General features: G+C 42.6%; 1 protein-coding gene across 1 annotated transcript in view; it reads right to left on the bottom strand.

Moving 5' to 3' along the window:
- PEDS1 (plasmanylethanolamine desaturase 1) overlaps positions 1-18,661 on the bottom strand; it is a 179,116-nt gene extending 160,455 nt beyond the window's left edge. Inside the window, exon 1 of the mRNA XM_069243650.1 lies at positions 18,442-18,661. Coding sequence (XP_069099751.1) covers positions 18,442-18,607 — 166 coding nt within the window. The 5' untranslated portion in view covers positions 18,608-18,661. The remainder of the gene's footprint in view (positions 1-18,441) is intronic.
- Positions 18,662-19,046: the final 385 nt, after the last annotated feature.

Raw genomic sequence — 19,046 nt, 5'->3', positions numbered from 1 at the left:
TACCAAACTTAATACACCCTGATCAGTCTGGATTTATCCCAAGTAGAAATACCTTCTTAAATATTAGACGATTAATCCGCACAATGCACAACTTCACAGAGGCAGAAGTGGTGGCTATATTCCTGGATATAGAAAAAGCGTTTGATACGCTTAGTTGGGACTTTCTTTTCCACACTCTCAGTGCACTTGGTTTTCGACATGGCTTCATTAGTTGGATCAAAACATACTCCAAACCCACAGCCCGAGTCAAAACGGGACAAGTTATCTCCGAAGCATTCCCCGTTGGCAGAGGTAATAGGCAAGGCTGCCCACTCTCCCCCTTATTATTCGCAATAGCTATGGAACCACTAGCAATTAAGCTCCGTAGTTACGCCCACACATGGGGCATCCCAGAATTCAATACATACCACATCATATCCCTATATGCAGATGACGCCTTGATATACCTGCGCAACCATACTACTTCCATAGCGGGGGTAATGCCAATACTGGACAATTTCGCACTCGCCTCAGGCTTGCGCATCAACTGGTCCAAATCATGTATCTTTCCTCTCACCCCTAGATCAAATGGGTTGCACATGGCACTACTCCAATATCAATTACCGTGGTCACACACAACCTTTAAGTATTTAGGCATCCAAATTTACCATTCCGTAGTAGATCTGAGAGAAGGCAATCTGGACAGATTACTTACGTCTACCCGTGGTTCGTTGACATTCTGGAACTCGCTCCCCCTATTCCCTATGGGCCGGACAGCCATAGCCAAAATGCTAATCCTACCGAGGTTTTTATATTACTTCACTGCACTCCCGATACCTCTGGCACGCTCGTTCTTTCATAAGCTACACTCCCGATTGACTGACCTACTGTGGGTTAAGGATAGACGCAGAGTAGCGTTAACTATAACACAATACCCACAAGAGGAGGGCGGATTGGGCATGCCAAATCTCGAATTATATTATGCTGCTGCTCAGTTACGTTGGTTGGCCACTCCCAGAGAGAGCAGCAATAAGCGCATACACGGCACCACAAACTATACTAACCTCACTACTGGCTGGACCTCCCTACCCGCCGAATAAGTCGGCACTGTCGGATGCAGCCAGATTCTGCTGGCGTAGATATGTCCAGGGCGGGGTCACTTCCCCTCCTTACTCCCCTTCACTACCGCTGTCTCAAGTACCGGGTCCTCAAGCACTCTCATCATATCACAATATGCGCATCATTAAACATGGGGGGATCTCTATTCGGGCTCCAATGTATGTACCTTCGAAGAATTAGTGACCGCTGGGACCATGCAATCTGGGGCCTTCCTAACATACAGTGCTATCAAAAAACTTTTATACAGCTTTTGGGAACACAGCTACACCGAATCATGCGAATCTCCTCTGCTCACTACAATCCTCACTAAAGGCAACACAAAAGGCACCATAACTAAATTATACAAAATACTCCTAGCAGGCACTTGCACATACTTAGCACATGTTAAATCCCGCTGGGATGCCGTCCTCTCCGCACCAATTCCCCAGAAAACCTGGGGGGGGGGGGGGGGGCGGTCCTCACCACGATTAAGACCATTTCCCATAATACTAGACTACACTACACCCAATTCAACTACATTCATCTGTCTTATTTCTCCCCGGCCCGCATTAATAAAATATACCCGAACTCTAATCCAGAGTGCCCTAGATGTGCCACTCCAGCCGCTAATTTTTACCACATGGTCTCGGGTTGCCACGCAGTAAATACGATCTGGCAACGAATTACGGAGACCACAGCAGACATCGTTGCCCATACACTCGCACCCAACCCGGAATCATGTTTGCTGGGTATACGTCACCGTGCTAAGGGAGATAAACACCTTCACAGGTTTATAGACCTCGCATTTGTGGTTTACAAGCGCCTGATTGCCATACACTGGAAGGCCCCCCCACACCCCCACTTACTCCGCCTGGCTCCGAGACATGCACAGTCGCACACAAGCAGAGGCTTACACATTACGACAGCTTCAACACTTGGGACAGATACAAGAAGGCGTTGAAATCTGGGATAACTTTGTAGTAAACATAGAAACCAGAGATGACACATACCCCCCCTGAATTAATAGATGCCCGAAAGAGGATTCCCTGCTCAACATCCACATCACACGATCCCTCACATCATTCCTATTATTCCAGCACGATATTATTATACCCAATTGCTGCATAACATTGTGTGGCTAATAGTGCTCCCTCCAAGTGTGACCCCAGGGAATAAGATTTAGTGCTGCGTGCCTTCCGCCCCGTTCTTGTCTCCACTGTACACATACAAAGCAGATGTGTACACTCTCAACCCTTCAAACTAGTGTTGCCCCCATTATTTGTGATGGGAGTATATATAAATGTAATATTCAAACGTGACTTTAATTACAAGTTGCACAGTTTTAAGTTGCATGCCAGTACGCTAAATTGTAACCGTATTGTACAAAGTGATCAAATACGTATAGACGGATGTAAGAAGGGAAGATTTTTATTATTTTTCTTCATTAAGTGTAATGTACTGCTGTTTTTGCACCCCGTTTGATAACCCGATTAAAAAAAAATCCAAAGATTCAATCTCATACATAGTTCTTACGAGAGAACCTAAAAGTGATGCATTATAATAAATCTGAAAATGGGGTACAGCCAATCCTCCCTGATCTTTATCCAATTGTAAAACTGGAAGTTGGCCCCTAATATGTTTGTTATTCCATGTACATTTTCTTGAACAGGAATCACGTTCTTCAAAATAACAGCAATTGATTTTCACTGAGATGCTGACAAAAAAAAAAAAAAGGAGTTAAGAATAATGCTAAAATCAATATTCATATTAACGAGATTCATTTACCATCATTGGATGTAAGCAAAGACAATCTATTCAACAAATTTGTATCTATTGATTCCAATGCAAGGTTTTTTTAATTGTGATCCAGCACTTTAATGTTTGTTTTGGATATTGTTCTCATAGTTAATATTTGATTTGAATCAAGCTGACTTTTATTGATGATTATTTAATGGAAAGATATTGATCTATCGACTAGAAAATAAAAAATAAAAAAATTGAGGACATTGTTATAGTGATGAAATGTTTATTGAAGGGTTTTTCTGTGTATATCTGGCCCTGCTCAATAAAAAGATACATATAAAAAAAACAAATTAAAGCACAGATGCGGCCCCCCTCTCTCGGCCTATAATGGCCTCGGGACCCAATCCCCAAGACCTATATTCTTAGTTGGTGGGAGCCCTGGCGCCCAACCAGGTACCTACCAAACAGCAAGTTTGAGTTCGGGGGGAGAATGCCCTAGGGCCCCTGTGACCCTAGCCGTCTCCTTGCATGCACCGATCCTGGGTGCTGCAGGAGGAGACATTACACTGCCTGGTGGAGCAGCTCTTTTTAGATGCTCCCACCAGACGAGAGCAATGTGTGTGATAAGTAAAACTATAACTGTTGAATTTCTATGGTTTTGTGGCTGTAAAATCTGAACCCAACTAAAACGTCTATGTAACCTTTGTTTTGTTCGGTGAAGTTTTAAGCTTTTTTTTTTGTTTAATAACTATAACATCCCGGTAACCTTTGGCTTTTTCAGTGAATTTCTATGTTTAAAAAAAAACAATAAGTAATATTTAAATACCTTACTTTAATACAACCACAACTGCGCACAGCCTATTGACACCCAACCCCACGCCATGCATGGCCATTGGCTGTGTATGCAGGGCTTTGCCACAGGGCCCATTAGTGAAAGGAGGGCAGCTGCATGCCCCTCTCCCCGCCCGAGTTGATTTTGACCCCAGGACACCATCCCCCAGATCCCACCTAAATTGTGAAAGGACAGGGGGCCATATAGCTGATATTTGCCACTGGACACCACCTCACCCTGGTCCCGGACAATCAATTTAATAAAAATACAAAAATAAAAATAAAAAAATAAAAGGGGGGGGGGGAGGGGCTATGCAGAATCCATCCCGGGCTGATTTTGGCCCCAGGGACTCCATGCCCCCAGGGCCAGGTAAAATATTATAAATAGGGGGCCACATGGCCACCATCCCCTGAGGCGATTTTGGCCCCGCGACTCTATACCAAGGGGATCGGCAAATTATTAAAAGGGGGAGGGGGTCACATGGCCAATTCCCCAAACTGATTTTAGCCCCAGGGACCTGGCCACTTGTTCCTGGGCACCCTAGCCCCACCCAGGGTGTAGTGTTTGGGACTACTGGAGGTGTGTGTGGGGGTAGGGGGGGGGAGAAACATTCATCCTCCACAGTCCCTGCTGGCTCCCTGCCTCCAGCATTGCTCCCACATGCAGGGAACAGTTAAAAATGCTTCTCCCTGCATGCAGGAGCAATTCTTTTGTCTGTGATGAAAAGTCCACTCCCAACAGTTTTCCTGCTTTTTCCTGCTGGGAGCAGACTTGCCTTTTTCTCTCGCTTGGCGGGAGCTGTTATAGCTACCACAAAAGGACACCAAACTATTGTTTCCCGAAGCAGGGTACCATGCACCCCCCCCCTCTCCATTAACAAGGACCCAGAGAGGTGATGGTCCCCAGAGTCAAAAATGGCCAGGGATTGGAGCCTGCCAGTCCCCCTGCCCCATTTTATAATTGGGGCTGGCCCAGAGAAGGTGGGGGTCGCTGGGGCCGAAATAGGCCCGGGAAAGAGGGTAACTGCGTGGCGGCATTCTTCTATATTATGGCCTCGACCCAAGAAAGTGGAGGCCCCAGGGTCGTAAATGGACCACGGAGGGGGGTGCGGCCGCTTCCTCATGATTTCAGGTAGGCCTGTCCCCTGGAAGGCGGCAGTCCCCGGGCCGATATGAGCCATGGGGAGGGGAGACCACCTGCACGTCCCCTCCTCATAATGAATAATTTGATATGCCCCTGGGTCTTCCTTCCTCCTCCCTTTTTTCAAACACTTTTTTGGAACTCTGCTGAGTCAAAGTCCCAAAATGGCAGCCAAGACTTCCTGGTTGAAGTGTTGGCAGCCTATCAGATATCAGCATTGGAGTTGTCTAGTCCACAGAGGATCAGCGTTCCTAGATATCTATATAACTTTTTTGCCTTAAATATCTTAAATACTACTGAACGGATTTACACCAAATAACAAAAAAGACATCTTTCTACACCAAGATGTACCTTTCTGCCAAATTTGGTGCAAGTCCATTCATCTGTTTGGGCTTTAGTCGTGTTTAAAATCCTGATGGGAAATTGCAAGGGGGAAAAGGCATTTTCATGAATCACCCTGAAACTTTCAAGACAGCAGCTGAAGGGAGTGGCAAACTAGTTTTGAAAATTTGTGAAGATTCGTCAAATGGTGCCAAAGTCATCAGCAAAACAAAAAACGCTTTTCCTATGGTAACTAGGTCCCAACTAGAACTACCTACTGGTGACTGCCAGTAGATAGATATATTTTATATAGGACCTAGTTTCCAAAGGAAAAGTGTTTTTTTTTGTTTTGCCAATACCTTAGGCATTTCAAAATTAGCGCAGCACGATTGTTGTGTTTATTGGTGGCCTTAGCTCCCGGAGCCTACGTGTGTGTATTTCTCTGTGTGGGGTTCCCCACACCTCGCTATGTGACACGGGCCCATTCAGTCTTGGCACCCCGTGTCTAGGTATTTTCTTCTCAAGCCAATTCTCGGCTTTAGGACAGCACTACATGCAACTTTTAGTTACACGTTTATTTTAGCGATATGCATTTAAAAAAAAAAAAATACAGCCAACCCCAGACTCGAACCCGGTTCCCCAGTTCCCAAGTCGGCAGCTCTCTGTGCTACCCACTTTGCTAACTTGTTATTTACAACGAGCACTTCTTACAAGTGCTGTATTATTTCTTTACAAATGGCTGCCGTGTTGAGCAAGCCGCTGACAGGAGAGCGAGCGTGTGCAAGAGAGAGACTGGGAAGTACTGGCAGCCATCTTGGGACCAATATACATGATGGCATCCCACTGAAATGCATTCTAGTGACTGGCAGGTATTGAGGGTCACAAAAAGAGAGCCCATATAAAGGGTGGCAACTGATTTTAGTTAAAATATAAATCATTTGTTAAGGGTACCATATTAATTTTAGGAATGTGGTGGGCTTGAAGATGATTTTATCCTGTCAAAAAGCCTTCTGCTGGGATTTTCATGAATCATTTTGAGAGAAAACTGTTTCCTCCTGATTTTCCATAGACGTTACAGAAGGTGTTCCAGAATATAAAATGAAGGCATCTAGTCTGTAAATTTATACTTTCTCAGCCACATGAGAATGAAGTCTTGAAGTCTTGGTAAAACATGTCCTTCCAACAGGAGCAGCCTACCAGTTACCTTCCTTTTGTTCTACTGCAGCCTCCCAGAGTGCTCTAAAGAACAAGAGCACCAACAGTCTTATGACAGAAGAGAGAGTAACACAACTGAAGCCATCTTGATTAAATCAAACTGGTAAAACGTAAAACATTTAATTTAGAAAGTAACAAAACGAGGGGGTTCATTTTGTCATAGAAACTATGGTTAGTGCTATAGAAAGAAAAATTAGGATGTTTTAAGCGAGTTCTCAAGTATCTTCCTCTATTTCATTAAAGCATCTGACATGAAGTCTGCAACATGCACTTTCAACACCAGCAGCAGAGAGCTATATTTACGTTAGGGCACAAGTTATAGTTACTAGAACTACCTCTAACTTTAACTGCTGAATTTATATGGTTTTGTGTATATATATAGGGGTGGATGGAGAGAGCACTGAATCAAAAGGGCAAAGGTTGGGTTCTTTGTGAATGTCGCCAAAACCCCATATGACCATATTACGTAATTATGGATTCTGTCATTTCTCATATTGCATGTTTGGTTTTGCCGATTTACCTTGAAAGACGTGTTTAACATTCATGAATAAATTGTTGATAAAAACGATGCTCAATGGTGAAGGCCAATGAATGTATGTGATTTGGTGGCTGTAGAACTTACAGCATAAGTACAACTATACAGCATTTTCCATATAACTTGTATTAGTTGCATATTTCACAAAACATATCTGAAAAGAACAAAAATAATACTGCAGCATCATCTAAAATTGTTGCTACATCATTTATATAACCTTTTGGCATAATCCTAAAATCCCCGACAATTAATGAAGCTCTGCACAGTGGTTTGGGGGCTGCCATCATGCTGATCAATCTCATATTTCACAGGTTGGTTTGGAACACTTCCCATATTACCTGGGTTCCTGTGAAATACAAGTTTTCATATCATCGCATTTAAAAGCCTGTTTCATTAAATAGTATGTCAGTTTGCATTATTAGGTAAGTGTTTTAGTTCTGATTATTTCCTTGTTAGTCCCTCTTAGCAGGAGTTGCACACTTCTTTGCCAAATGTAGTATGAACATATTTATAACTTTATGATTGTATGCCTGACAGCTGGCTTGTGGGAATGCTTTGTTGAATACAGTAGGCTTGAGTTGACTATGATGACAAACTACTGATTAGGCCAAAGGGCTGATTTGTTCACAGGGGGAAATTATTTCAGATGTCACAGTTTTGATTATCAAGTTATGACAAACGCATCAATTCAAACCTATTTATTATGAAAAGCATGATAAAGGCAGTCGACACGCAAGGACATATTGTTATCACACGGTGTTAAATCCTTTAGACCAGTACTTGTTACCTTGGATCTCACAGATTATGGTAGTGGTCAAGGTTGGTTACACTTTCAGATAACCGCTGGCAATAATAATTGCACTTTAATAATCCTCATTATGACCTCTTAGGAGGAGCTGCAAGTTGTTTTGTGAACTCTAAGTATGTAATGATGTGCAATTTAATGACACTATGCCCAATAGTTGCCTTCTGGGAAAGCTTGTGCTCAATACCGTAGGCTTAAGTTGATGATGAACCAATAATGAATCTTAAAGGCTGATTTGTTGAAATGGGAAAAGTTACGCAAGATTCCAGGGGTCTGATCTGTTTATCATGAAAAAAGTTTAAATAAAATCTGTAAGACTGGCATTTTTATTTTGAAAGTGATCACATCTTTACAAGCATGCTGTCATTATATTCTGTATATACAGCGCAAGGCACCATTAGAAGATGCTCTTCTGCTGCAGAATTCATTTTTCTATTGGACACATACAGGGAGTGCAGAATTATTAGGCAAATGAGTATTTTGACCACATCATCCTCTTTATGCATGTTGTCTTACTCCAAGCTGTATAGGCTCGAAAGCCTACTACCAATTAAGCATATTAGGTGATGTGCATCTCTGTAATGAGAAGGGGTGTGGTCTAATGACATCAACACCCTATATCAGGTGTGCATAATTATTAGGCAACTTCCTTTCCTTTGGCAAAATGGGTCAAAAGAAGGACTTGACAGGCTCAGAAAAGTCAAAAATAGTGAGATATCTTGCAGAGGGATGCAGCACTCTTAAAATTGCAAAGCTTCTGAAGCGTGATCATCGAACAATCAAGCGTTTCATTCAAAATAGTCAACAGGGTCGCAAGAAGCGTGTGGAAAAACCAAGGCGCAAAATAACTGCCTATGAACTGAGAAAAGTCAAGCGTGCAGCTGCCACGATGCCACTTGCCACCAGTTTGGCCATATTTCAGAGCTGCAACATCACTGGAGTGCCCAAAAGCACAAGGTGTGCAATACTCAGAGACATGGCCAAGGTAAGAAAGGCTGAAAGACGACCACCACTGAACAAGACACACAAGCTGAAACGTCAAGACTGGGCCAAGAAATATCTCAAGACTGATTTTTCTAAGGTTTTATGGACTGATGAAATGAGAGTGAGTCTTGATGGGCCAGATGGATGGGCCCGTGGCTGGATTGGTAAAGGGCAGAGAGCTCCAGTTCGACCCAGACGCCAGCAAGGTTGAGGTGGAGTACTGGTTTGGGCTGGTATCATCAAAGATGAGCTTGTGGGGCCTTTTCGGGTTGAGGATGGAGTCAAGCTCAACTCCCAGTCCTACTGCCAGTTCCTGGAAGACACCTTCTTCAAGCAGTGGTACAGGAAGAAGTCTGCATCCTTCAAGAAAAACATGATTTTCATGCAGGACAATGCTCCATCACACGCGTCCAAGTACTCCACAGCGTGGCTGGCAAGAAAGGGTATAAAAGAAGGAAATCTAACATGGCCTCCTTATTCACCTGATCTGAACCCCATTGAGAACCTGTGGTCCATCATCAAATGTGAGATTTACAAGGAGGGAAAACAGTACACCTCTCTGAACAGTGTCTGGGAGGCTGTGGTTGCTGCTGCACGCAATGTTGATGGTGAACAGATCAAAACACTGACCGAATCCATGGATGGCAGGCTTTTGAGTGTCCTTGCAAAGAAAGGTGGCTATATTGGTCACTGATTTTTTTTTGTTTTGTTTTTGAATGTCAGAAATGTATATTTGTGAATGTTGAGATGTTATATTGGTTTCACTGGTAATAATAAATAATTGAAATGGGTATATATTTTTTTTTTGTTGAGTTGCCTAATAATTATGCACAGTAATAGTCACCTGCACACACAGATATCCCCCTAACATAGCTAAAACTAAAAACAAACTAAAAACTACTTCCAAAAATATTCAGCTTTGATATTAATGAGTTTTTTGGGTTCATTGAGAACATGGTTGTTGTTCAATAATAAAATTAATCCTCAAAAATACAACTTGCCTAATAATTCTGCACTCCCTGTACATCCACTTTCTTTAGGCACCAACATTTTTCTTTTAGCTGCATTTTTCTCGTAATTTATCTGTTATCTACTTACTTTATGTATTTTGTGGATGGGCAAGGGGGTGATTGAAAGAATGATTGTGTGGATAAATCGATGCACAAGTGCAATGATGAGTCACTGAGTCCGTGTGTGACATTTACTGAGTGTCTACACCTTAGCAGTGACTAAAGAAGAACTTTCACTTGTAAGTTAGATCTGCTGCCGTTGCCAATTCCTTTTATTATTTTATTTTTTATGGACTCTTAAATACCTTTTTTTCCATTCAGGCTCCACAGCCTACAAAGGACAATTTTCCTAAATGAACTGCTTTAACTGGAAGCTGAAACAGGGGGAACATTTAGTGATTATATACACACTGGAATGGAAGATTATTCGGACTTAAGTATGTATTTGAACCTCATCCGACACGGACCATAATTCCCAAATCGCATCCAACACCCTACCAGAAATGCACTCCGAAAAGGCACCAGGAACCAGATGTAAACCAGAGCACTTTATTGTCACGTCAGGAGCACGATGAGCCATGCAAATGCTTCAATACAATAGAGAAGGCAATACAAAAGGGTAAGGAAAGAATACCTTTAGAGTAAATACTAGGTAACAGGGCTGTAGGAGCAGAAAAGTGAAAGCTATGCAATAGACCATCATTTTTTATGTCGCACTCATGAAAACTAGAACTAATATCTCCTCACATACTGCACAATATCACCACAATAAAGCAGAAAAGCAGTCTGTTATCCCAGGCAGCTGCACCCACGAGCTGCCTTGCTTCATCAGCATCCCGCTGTCGCGCAGAAAAAAAAACTGCCACTTGTTGAACCCAGAGGTGGAGAGTGAGTTCCCTGCTGTCTCCCTAAGCACACCCACCACTACAATTAGCAATTTATGTCCTCCAAGCCTCTTTTTCACACCTTTTCCCATTTGTGAAGTGATCTGTTTTAATCCCAACGAGAGAGAGAGTGTGAGTGTGAGTGTGTGTGTGAGTGTGTGTATAATCTCGACACCTCAGTCAGCTGACAGGAGGATAAGGTAAGCTATGCAGACAAGAAAGGGCTGGCCTGCCTTCTCTAAGCCAAACCTGCACGACCCACATTGATAACAATGCAAAAATACTCCAAACTAGGAGTACTACGATGAGGAAAGCACTACCTGGCCCTTTGGCCTAGTTGGAAGGAAGAGGAGTGTGGTGGTCTACTTACTCAGCTTGCTGCCCATGCTGTGTCTCGGGGGCTGGATCTAGATGGGGTGAGTGCCGGGTACAGCAGCAGGAGTGCTCAAGTGGACATCATTTAGGTATGCCCATAAGATTAATACTTTTTTTTAAAGTTACACTTTTTATCCTGAGGTCAAAATTGTTAAATATCAATGTGTGCAAACACCACTATGAATAAAAGAAACAAAAAATCTGTACTGGTAGAAGGTTCCATTTTTAGGTCTTGTCTGGGACAGTGCCTATACTGAAAGCGCTCTCGCTTGTGAGACCCAGAAATATTGTATACAAGAGGTTTGCACCTCACCCATTGCTCAACATTCGTTGACTTCATAGTCACTCTTATTTGCTGCCTTCTAATTGGCCAGAGTGTGCAAGCTTCACTTCCTCTTTTTTCCACTGGAGAATGGACCAAGAACTAATTGATTCAGCGCGACTGCTGTCCTGCCGCTGATCGCACAATTAATGGAGTACTATTATTTATTTTTCTTCATCTCTGTTGTCCTTGTTGAACCTCTTGCCATTGGTAGCTATGTTTCACTATACCACACACACCAAAAAATAATACTTTTCTCCTTTGAAATTGATTTTTTGCGACAACAGATGTTATCTGTTTTTATTGTGACAACAGATTTTAATTGTCTCCAAATGTATTTTCACTAATAAATGGACATGGGCGCAACTGCTAACTTTGTGCAATAGGATTTTTTTGCCAAACGTAATTTTGTACATTTTTTTTTTTATCACATGGGAAAGTTAACTGATTTGCTGAGAATCACAGGGGTTTTGTGCTGCGATCTAACATGTATTGGCAAAGCTCATAGGTCTCATTGTGTGTTCCTATTGTACAGCAGGGGCGTTGCTGACTTTGGCAATGATCTGTAGCCATGCTGTATAGAACCGTGGCTATGTAACATGGCTAAAAATAATAAAGGGACTATTATGCATCCAGCACTAATGTAATTTTTAAAAAAGTGCACTATCCCTGGCTGTTTCGGTGTACTTTTTAAAAAAAATTGTTTTAATTAGTTTTAGCCACACTGGAAAGCATCTGTGCTGCTATACAGCATGCATACAAAACCTTGCCAACGCCAGTAGCTCTTATTAGATGCAACCAACTTACTTTTCTTATAATTGTTTTCTTTAAGTGCTTACCAGTATGTCAAATTTGAAAAGCATCAGTATAGCAAAAAAAATCATAAAAGAGGTACACATAAAAGACATTTTTTTGTTCACCTCACAAAAAATGCTCATTTGAAGTAATTGTTGCCATATTTAAGTAAAATCAAGATCTGGTTAAACAAGAAACACTTTTGAAGAATTTTACAGAATCAACATTTGTGAATATATTTTGGATTGATGATCATCTATTTTTTGCTTTTTTCCCCCTTTTCTTTAGATTTTGTAGTTTTACTCATCCAGCACTTCACACCCATGATGAGGCACTAATGCGCATTTGCCAACAGGTAGCTTGTAACTCGTATAATCATTAAGGGCTGAGGAATGTCAACACAATTCTAATTTGAGAATTAGCCTTCCATTTTAGTATACCTAAGGCAGAATTCATAATCTGACTTATTAGATTTTCAACAAGATCCACACCACATGTATTCCCATCGATAGGCAGTCTATGTATATCCTAACATTACCAGGCAAAGCAAAGAGATAAAGCCCTCCACCGACCACCACAGTTATATTCTTCCATTTTACCAGGACACAGAGCCTAGAAAAGTTTCTGCTGATCTTCCACTTGATCATAGTGCTTAGGCAACAGCACCCTGAGCCGTAGGTATTTGTTACTGCAGCTTGTTGTCTGCAGGCTGCCTCTTGTCGAATAGAGCAATGATCCATAGTCTAGAATGATTCTTAAGACAAGGGGCCTGCAACATTCCAACGTGCCCCATTCCCAAGTGTTATGTGTGAGTAATGTTTGCTCTAGCCTAACGCCTCTGAACAGTGACACGTTAACTCAGAAGTGATGTCCAAAAGGCTGCACAACTGCAAAATGGCTAAAAAGACACAGACATTAATTAAGATTATATAACAGACAAAGAGCATAGAAACCAGTACGCTTTAATAGGGAAGGAGCAGTTTTAATTTTCCAACATGTCTACAAGACGCCTGGTTTAGGCAATCAGGTAGCTCAAAATATCTCTTTGGAAATTATACTAGTAATGGGGGCATATGACACATTTCGGACACCAATTAAAACTGCGGTGGTTGTTATAGAGCTTCTTGCCAGTCATACACAAGAAAAACGCTCTATAATTTAAACACAAGGAAGGCACAGCTAGAGATAAGGTGTCCTTTGTGCAAGAGATTATTTATTGAACTACCTCTGAAAATAATAATGCTGTGTGTTCAAGGTCCTCTGACTTCATGAGTTAGCAGTTGGAGATTGCAGATATAATGAAGCAGCTTACTTCAGTTACGTCACCAAGGGACAGATGTATCAAAGGGTTTTACCCATTCTGTGTCTATGGGACAATGTGTTCATACATATGGCCCCAAACTCCTTATACATGTCATTATTAAAACTGTGTAGTACACAGTATAAGATAGGCAATAAAAATGATTTAGTGTTTAAGATAAAACAATTGCATTTAAAGTTTATATTTTAGCAATATGTAATCAGATTGTACCTGGTGCAAACTTTTTTTTTTTTTTTTTTAATAAGTGACCACTAAAATGATGCATTGTGGAACTCAGCTCATAACGCCCATATGTTACCCCTCAAAATTAATAAATCCCACCATGAAGCTAAAATTGACTCCTTCAATGAGGTCTATACGGGATCACTAGCAGCCTTTGCATTTGGTGATTAGCCAATTGCACACATTTACTTTTCTTTCAGGTATCAGGCACTCAGGTGAGATGGTTGTTTCTTTAGCACTCTGTCCCTTTCTCAGCTTCACAGTACAGGAAACACAACACCCTCTTCATTTTTAGACAGACACACTTCAAGGTCTGCCTTAACAGCCCTGGTATGGGTGTTTTATTTAACTAAAAAAAACAGGGAACTGTTACTGTAAAATGTAAAAGTCATGGGCATGTTGGCCTCTATAGATCCCACACACATCGACCTCTGTTTACATGCAGATGTCATTTGAGGTGAGCGGGGGTGGCTGGAGGTCAGCAGGATCACATTCAGATACAGAGCCATGATAGTCTGCTGAATTACTGGGACCTCAAAGTACTGGTCCAGAAGAAAGAGGGAAGGAGTAATCTCCATGGGTACTGTCAAAGAGATGACCCAGAGGAAGGAAAAGTAGTGGGACTGTTTTCAGTGCTTAATGTTAAAGTAAAATTAGCTTGATTCTGATAGAGATATTTGTAGTGAGCTGGTTGTAGGAATAAATGTTTGCACCTTGGTATTCTTTTTATTGAGTTGAGTGGTCTGCAACTTGGATGACTTAATTAACATCATTACTAACTAAATAATGATTGGTTCAAATAAGTATGTTTGGAATGTTAGGTTGACAGCACGTTGACGTTTATTTTTCCCACATGCGTTGTCTTCTTTTTTGGGGGTGGGCAATGATACACATTTTCCAACATGCAGACAAAGCGCTTTGAAAACAAAGGACTATGGTTCAGGAGCAACAAAGACCATTAGGAGATGCCTCCTTCACCTCAATAATGCTACAGTCCAAACTATGCTTACATCTATTAACAAGCAGTGGTGTATGGCTGTGCAGAAAGTGTGAGCATTGATTCTGGGTGCACACCAACTCTTATGGGACAGATCAAAGACACGTTAATTACTTAGGAGTATGTCTGCATCACAAAGCTGAAGTCATGAGCAACCGTCTCCAAGGTTTACAGTTACCTTGTTGGTAGAAAAGTACACCCGCCGAGGAGGCACGTCCTTGCAAGAACGAGCAGAGCATGAAAGCATAGAGGGTGGAGAACACTATACTGCGTGCATTAACTGTAAAACTAGACAGGCATTCTTAAACGAAACAGTACACATAAGTGTACCTATAGGCACTAGTAACAATATTGAGAACTGTAATCGGTAGTGCGAAAACAATTTTATGGCGTGGTCCCCGAATGAAGGTGCATAAACAATGGGTTCTTCGATAATAAGAACAATGACAGGTCCCCAAAATGTTTCAAGTATTGTAAAACAAAAAAAAGGATGCGCCAACACGAGAACGTTACTAAAAGGGCTCTAAGAACTATCGTTAATTAAATATTGTCACGGGTTTTTGTTTTTATGAACCATTTACACAACAATCTCCAACCTGCCAGTTATTTTTCTTCTTTAAAAGGTGTGCTTTTTTGCTTTCAGGATAATTAGTATGCAGACGCTTTTCTAATAAAATACGTTCTGGTGACTAGTTTCTCAATAGTATTCCGTAGCATTATTAAACCCCCTTCAAGTACAACTATGCAAAAGATGAATATCTCTAAAGCCCGAGCTCAACCGCCCAAGTTTTATCCAACGTTCGTTATTTCTTTAAGTGAACAATCCAAAACCGGTGTATTCTGGCTCGTGCAGAGAAAAGGTGGTTTCTTCTGGTATTGATTCCCTGCTCGGAGGTCTAAATAAATGGCTTAATGTACTTCAGTAACTTGCAAGTCAGAAGTTGTAAACATTATGGAATAAATAAAAACGGTCTCGCCGCTAAACTTTCCAGACCCCGAGCATGACCCCTGCATTTCAGTTGATCCAGCCCTGCACATTTTTTTTTTAGCTCAAATGAAAACACCAGTACGTTATAAATCGTCTGTCGCTCTAGCTGTGCAAAGGAAAAAAAAAGCACAATTACGCTCAGTGCCACAGGCATCCTGAAAAACTGGAGGTTCAAATTATGTGCCAGTGGTGGCTAAATTGTGCGACATAAAAGGCGATTGCTTTGGCATGATGAAGCTTTTTTGTAGCAGTTTATTATTTTGTCACGTAATCTCATCAGTACCAGCTTGCACCAGAATACAGCGGTCCAAAACTAAAAGATGATCACGTAAACTTTAGAAAAGGACTATCAAATGGCAGCAGCGCGTGTGCAGCCTTTTCAGTACCCTTTGATGCGTCTTAGCTAGAAACAGTTTGCTGTTGAAATCCCCAAGTTATTAAACAGATGGTAGATGGTGTAGCAATTGCAAAATTGAGGAGAAGGCTTGTCATAATTTGGGCGGTCCCGATTACAACCTTAATATCACAGATTTGGAAATCATAAATTTCCTCCAGGGAGGGTGGTTGACCAAATAACTAGGAGACAGTCTGCAACAAAAATTAAAAGAATTCACTGAACAAATTAATTCATACTGGAAATTGTAATCTAGCTTTATTTGAAGATAAAATTGACTCATTAGATCACAACTGGTAACGAAGAAAGCCGGCCATGAAATGTGGTTGCCAGTGACAGCAATACAAGCACCTGATATCACATCTCATTAAATGGGTAAACAGATGCTACATATTGGTCACTGGCTAGTTCTCCTATGAGCACTAGACGAACACCACAATCAGAGTGAGAATGACAATTAAAATACAAATTTGGGTGATTTTTCCTTGTCTGCCGGTACCCTTTAGATCAAAGATTAGAATGACCCAAACAGTATCTTCTTTTGGTGCCTGTCCTGCAATATCTGGGTGCAGCATGGGAGTGAATACGCTTTCCACATTGTAAGCGGCAAGGCCTCAGGTACACTCCCTCATTAAATCACTAAATACAAACCACATACAATGAAGAACTCTGGTGATTCCCTTTCTTGTGCCTTTATATGCAAGCTCGACTATTAGGTAACAACCAGTCAATTCAGGGGGCGTTAAAATTCTTCATCTACTGCTGCCTCACTGAGGCACGCAAGAACCACCTGACCGTGATTAGGAGCTCAACACTACTAAGAAGCAAAGGATCCAGAGAGTCCCACTTACACGATATGCGGTGCTCATTCTGGGTGTCCTCTCCTGCAACACCTTGTGAGGGTCGCTCTTTTACTTAAAGACACTTCTCCACTTCAAAGAAGTGGGTCCCATTTTGAAGTCGTTCTTCTCATGCCTTACCTGCAAATTAGACAGAACCCCACCAATCTCCCGGGCACCTCTGTACTGTCACAGTGTCTGACAAAAGTGACTGACTGGTTCCCGAAGGATTCCAGCCACTTCCGTAAACGCCTGGTTAAGAACGCTCTCGACATCAAGATATTCAACATGCCCTGAATACCAGGGGACTAGAAAGGTACTCACATCCATTTCAAGCCTAATTGCTGACTAAGACTCTTCCTATCCTCAAGGCTATGGTTCATTCTCTAGGCGGTACAAGGGTGGCAGAACTCTCGCGATTAGTGTTTTTTCATCTTCAGAAAATATTTGCCACATCCACAACATTCATGTACCCTGCAATAACATGGGTATGCCCGAGTGCCAGGCTCAGATTTACTATTGAAGGGTCTAAGCAGACCCGCAACGAGGGTACGATCAGACTGGGGGACACGATCAAATTGCAGATAAAGCGTGAAAACAGAAAAAAAACACACAGACAACGGCCTTTTCCATCTATGCAGCCGGGCTCTGAAACAACATCCATGTATCCATCACGACTGCAACAATGACGCTCTAATTTAGAAAATAAATGAGGGCTCGCCTCTTTCTTATATAATAACCGCCCACAAGCCAGCTTCATCTCCTATTACTCTCAGACTTTTAAACTTGCCTTTCACCACGTACACCCTTCTGGCTATGTTTGTGTACAGAAATACCGTACGCATACATCCATCCCCACCCCCAACGTCCTTCCACCCCTCCACTCATGAGTCTGTGTCCGTACATGGGTGAGCCGAACTCCAAGAGCCTTCCACAAATGACGTGTGCATCTACATTTCGTTATACCATCTTGCTCTGCACCCGAATAGGACATGTCCTCTATCTTTATATGCATGACAAATGGTGAAGCTCCTACTCCATCCCACAACTCACAAAATGACGTATACTTCCCTTAGTGAAGCAGAAGCACGTAATGTTTTACACCCACCACCACCACATCATCATCCCAACATATCGCTGCAGACAATTTCCTGCGACTCACTCCCCGGAGCTGGGCGTGCCCCACTGTCACCCATGCATTTCGAATTCCAGATCAAGGAGTGTTCCCTTTCCATCGGGACCAATTAGAAAGGGGGACACTGGTGCTTGATCGCCCCCCCCCCCCCTCCCCCGGACCCTCCTCGGGGAGGCCAATGCACAATCCAACCAAACACACGGAATACAGTTCCTTCTTTAGCCTGCGCTGCCTATGCACATCTGCTTCTTGGCTAAGTAGTTTTAAACACACCCCCTCTGTACCTCTAACATGAACCCTTTCTTCACACATCATTAAGCTCTTTTCCGGGCTGCGCTCTTCCTGCCCCACCCCTTCTCATGCCACTTTCTGAGGAGGAAAGCTCTGGTGCATTACTTCCCACCCGTCTTACTACGGCTGTATGCCTGTCACTGGCCCCTTCTCCTATCACACTCTTCAATGCTGCAGCTTCCAAACGGTCTCCCTGACCCGCCCTGGGTCCCATACCTGGTGAGTAGAGCTCTGCCAGCTCCTTGGCTCCCGCATGCTGGGGGCCCCATCTCGGGCCGCTGTCACTGTCCCGGTGTTGGACACCGAGAGGGCAATCCTCGACCCCTGCCATCCCAAAGTCCTGCTGCTCCACCCGGCCGCCCCCTTCCCTCACGCACGCCATCTTCACGGCGCGGCCCCCTCCAACCAATCCGAGCTCTGGCCGCTTCCGGATGAACTCATGACCCGCCTCCCCGCGCGAGCACTCTTACAGCCAATAGCGACACTACAAAACAGCAGCCATTCACAGGCAGTCTCTCACCGGTGACGTAAGGACCAATGAGAGTACAAGATAAGGGTCCCAGCACCCCTTAACAGATAGGGAGTTAAAGTGTTTCTGCGCACGCTCCCTAATAAAAAAAGGGGGGTGGCTATGTAAATTTCTCGTACTAGTACAAACATGGAGAAGAACACGAAGAAGCTGTCTTTCCCCAGGTCTTTTTTTTTTGTTGCTCTTTTGCGGCCTAATTTTGTCCTGATGTGTCGTCACAGACTGATTTATCATAGCTCGTTGTCGTAAATTTAAGTTTTAAGCGGGCCTTTCATTTGCCATTTTTTATGAT

Source organism: Pleurodeles waltl, chromosome 7 (genome assembly GCF_031143425.1).
Source record: "Pleurodeles waltl isolate 20211129_DDA chromosome 7, aPleWal1.hap1.20221129, whole genome shotgun sequence".
NCBI lineage: Eukaryota > Metazoa > Chordata > Amphibia > Caudata > Salamandridae > Pleurodeles > Pleurodeles waltl.
This window is presented reverse-complemented; position numbering and strand designations above follow the sequence as displayed.